Raw genomic sequence first — 4267 nt, forward strand, 5'->3', positions numbered from 1 at the left:
TGTGAAGAGCGTGTACCGCGGTGACGGGCAGTGCCCGTTGCTTCGTTTCACAGGTCGCTTGTCCCTGGGACCTGCAGTTGTATGTTTGCCCCCTGCCATCAAGCCCAAGCATGGAACAATCTTGACGTGCTGGGTCAGGGGCTAATGTTGCCTGCCCGCGAGATGTGTAGCTGAAAAGGGAAATGAGGAAATTGAGGCCATTCCAAGCATTCAGAGAAGAATCCACCGGGGTCTATAAATCCGAGTCTGTTTTCTTTCAGTGCTGAGCAGGCGAGGATTGATGGCTTTACAACAGCACACAGTGGCTGCAATCAGTGCCCCACTGAAGCCTCCAGCTGCTGCATATAGGAAGCTGATACTGTGGGCCGGTGGCTCAGCAGAGAATCTGATTTATTAGTTGCTTTGGCTTAATGCAGGCTATTTCTGAAGGGAATTTAAAATTTCTGGTCTCTGAAACTGAGTAGAAGCTGCAACATTCAGGAGAAAGAATTTAAAAAAATAAACCCAGGAATTCTATTTCAGGTGTTGCTATTTCTTACATCGTTGTTTGTACAACTGGTTTAGTATGTACTTTATAGCATGAGCCTGAAAATCTGCATGTCTGCTTCTTTCTTTCCAGCTTGTCACCCAGATGCTGATGGCTTACCTGTCCCGTCTCTCAGCCATCGCAGGCAACAAGATAAACTGTGGGCCCGCTCTCACATGGATGGAGGTATAGGATGAAGCTCAGGTTGTTCTTTGTTTGCTGACCTTTGCGGCCGAGCAACCTGCAAATGTGCTCTTTTGCCTCTCCAGAAAGAGGTATAATCCTTCCAGACCTATTGGTGTCACTGAAATGCCATTCTAAAAGCTTTATTCCCCTGTTAGCAGCGTACAGGTAGCCACAGAAGGTATAGAACAAACAGAATCGGGTCCAGCGTTAAGAATATAGGAGCTTTTTTCCCCCCTTGCGTGCTTTTTGTCACCCAGAGACATCACATTCTGCTGATGCTCGTCTGCTCCTGCTCACCATCGCGGGTGGTTAAACCGCTCGACAGAGCCTGCGTTGTGCTTGCGGCAGCACTGTTTGTATAGTGTGAATAGCGTGAACCGCAGCTGCAGCTTCGCTGTCTCTGTTAATGGTCTTCCACCACCTTAAACAATAGACTTTATTGGGCAAGGGGCACAGAGAAGAACGGGGACGAGGGCTCAAGGCCACCTGCCTGCGCCTGCAGTGCTGCTGCTGCTGCGTAGTCTGGGTAGAGCTACGTGTGTCTTTCCATCGCCTGGCGGTACTGCTGCACGCCAGGAATAGGGACAACTATTATTAGACTGTCGCAATTCAGTTTTAAATGGTTGTGATAAGGATTGAGTGCATTTTCCTGCAATTTTCCCCGCTGATATGCTCCTCACCCTGAAATCCTGTGGGGCGAGAAAAATCTTGGAAACCTTCTCAACATAAAGAGAGGAAGGAAGTTATAGAGGAAAATGAAACTGTAGAATTCACAGCAAACCCATGGCACATGCAATACAGGTGACCTTCCTGTTCACCTGAGAATCCTTACATTCTCACAATCACGCTCTGTATGGATTGTTTTCCGCTTCCTCTCTGTGTGTGCTGTGCCCGATGCTGTCTGTCTGTGCTGCTCTCCTGGGGCCCCCCCAGGCCGTGCTGTCTCTGTGAATCAGCTTGAAGGCTCTGCTGTGTATGAACACCAAGAAAGTGCCGCCCTGCTTGTCCTCGGCTGCCTCACAGTCTGCTGTGCTCTTTGTTTCAGATTGATAACAAGGGGAACCACCTGCTAGTCCATGAGGAATCATCCATTAACGTTCCTGCTATTGCTGCTGCCCATGTTATTAAGAGGTACATCGCTCAAGCAGCAGACGAACTGTCCTTTGAGGTAAATAAACCAGCTCACATTCCTTGTTGTCACGTTCAGGGATGTGGGACGTGTATGTCTCTGCATGTGTGCGCGTATCGGGAATGTATTCAGACGCTTTCAGAGCATTTTGTGAGGTGAGTCTTAGAAGATGGAGTTAAATATTCGATTTGCAATGGGTTGGATTCAGGGACGAGTTCAGTCAGTTTAAAATATCGCTTTGCTTGGTGTTAGTATCTCTTAGTTAAACAGACGCTGCCACGTGCTCTGGGCCGGTGTGGAGCAGCAGCAGCCCCTGCATAGTCCGTACTGCGCAGCGTTACAAGTGTGTTGTACCTCGACCCCCACCAAGCCTCGTTCAGTATTGACTGTGCCGATTCCCTTGGAACTGTTGAAGTGTCACATCTTCTATAGGAACGAACAAAGCTTCACACAACCTGTTTGGTCTCCTTGGTCATTTTGGCTGGTCGTGTCCTTGGTCCTTCCTGTACCTGTACCACTACACCACCTCTCCTCTGTTGGTTTGCTAGTTAAGAAAAGCATGTCTTGGTCACTTTGTGAACCACAAAGGGAGCTCTTAGCTTTTTCCTGTGAAAGGAAACTAGCGGACAGATGTCGATGCCTACATAGACATACACAGGGCATGTAGTAAAAATTAGTTCAGCTACTTGAGAATATTTTCCAGTGTTTCACGCCATCCCTGCTTCCTCCTGTCTGCAGTTTAATCAGAACACTTCTGTACCTTTTGGCAGAGAGCCTGCTGCTTTCAGAATGGTTTCCTTCTGAGCAGCTGGACGTTGTATAATGCAGCAACTCCTCCACCTCACAGTTTGATTGGACACGGGCAGATGTCTCGCGACTGACATTGGTGCAGTCGCTCACACGTCTTGCGGTACCGAATGACTTGCGTGTTCCTCCTAGCCCCGTTGCAAGCTGTGATTGATGTTGCCGGTCTTTTTCAGGTGGGAGACATCGTCTCTGTTATTGATATGCCACCGAAGGAGCTGACCACGTGGTGGAGAGGCAAACATGGATTTCAGGTAGGCACAAGCATCAGCCGTGAGAGTGCAACTGAAATGAAGGCAGGAAGCTCAGCTCTCAGTGTGTGTATTGAGCTGCTGTGCCGGCACAGGGTTACTCGTGGGTGTACACAGTGTCCCAGTGCTGGTGTGAGAGGACTTTCCCTCTCTCTTTGGACTTGGGCTGGAGCAGAGATGTGCTCTTCACAGGAGGTTACTACCCTGCCGAGCTGTGCGAGTCAGGGATGGTCGTGGCCCTTTGAGCGACAGCTGGCCTGATGTTAGTGGAAACTCATGTCGCACCCCCTCCAAGGCAGCTGACGCTGTTACTCAGTTCATCCCATTCCTTCCGTTGTCGGAAACTAGATCAGGCAGAACATCAACGATTCGGAGAAAGCCAGTTAAGATAAGACCACTGACTTGGACAAGGCACCCAACTAACCAGCGCTTTCCTGTCTGCATTTACTGTAAATGTTAGAGCAGAGAGATTCAGACTGAATTTTCAGAAGGTCCTAAACATACCTGGGAATTAGGTACCAAAACTTCGGCATTAAAGTGGTACTTTCCTTCCAGAAGAATTACCATTCTCTGGGTTGGGTTTTCTCATTAGGAAATTTAATTTTTGAAAAGGCTCTATTTACAAAACAAAACCCAAAAGCTACTGATGGTTGGGGTGAGTGACTTTCTACCGCCTCACACTGTAGTGCCTCACGTTTCAGCTCCTTTCAAGTAGGAGGGATTTCCATACTGCAGTTGCCGTCTGTGAGTAGGTGGATTTATGAGGTTGCTCTGGAGAGGGTCAGAATTGACCAGACACTTGTATATTTTGGCCAGGAAAAGTCTTCTCCCAGTACCTCAGATTTTCCCTGACAGACCTTTCTGTGCCAGCTCCAGCATGTGGCTCTGCTGTCATTAATAGCAGATGTCCAAAGACTACAAATCCCATCTGAGTAGAGTCTTAGTTACACGATTATGGTGATTCGCCCAAACCCGTTGAGATACAGCAGCTTTCTCTCAGATGTGGGAGTTCAGATAATACTTAATTGGTAAAATCAGAGCAGTGTGGACATACCTGTTCTGAAATCAGATTTGTTCCTGGCGTTAACACATTGATATTTCTTGAAAAAAACTGGACTGTTCTCCTAGTTTTGAACTGTGTTATATCTTTGTGGGACTTCTCTTCTGATTTAGAAGCCCTAAAGCTGTATTTGCCCTAGTACCACAAAACTAATGAAATACTTCAGTGCTCATTGCAGACTGTTCGCACAAAGCTGGTTGATTACAAGTGTACGGGATCCCCATGCAGGCTGTAGATTCCGTTCCTCAGCGCAGGCTCCCTGCTTGCCATCAGGCTGCCTGAAATTGGGACTAGATGTGAAGAGGAGCCAG

The 4267-nt window shown here is 48.0% G+C and overlaps 1 protein-coding gene across 1 annotated transcript in view; it reads left to right on the forward strand.

Annotated features, from left to right (window-relative positions):
- LOC104489695 (rho GTPase-activating protein 32-like) overlaps positions 1-4267 on the forward strand; it is a gene marked incomplete at both ends in the record, with an annotated part of 65453 nt that overhangs the window by 55434 nt on the left and 5752 nt on the right. Inside the window, 3 exons of the mRNA XM_010131889.1 lie at positions 620-712; positions 1758-1880; positions 2822-2899. Of these exons, the coding sequence (XP_010130191.1) occupies positions 620-712; positions 1758-1880; positions 2822-2899 (294 nt within the window). The remainder of the gene's footprint in view (positions 1-619; positions 713-1757; positions 1881-2821; positions 2900-4267) is intronic.

This window comes from Buceros rhinoceros, unplaced genomic scaffold (genome assembly GCF_000710305.1).
Source record: "Buceros rhinoceros silvestris isolate BGI_N320 unplaced genomic scaffold, ASM71030v1 scaffold2272, whole genome shotgun sequence".
NCBI lineage: Eukaryota > Metazoa > Chordata > Aves > Bucerotiformes > Bucerotidae > Buceros > Buceros rhinoceros.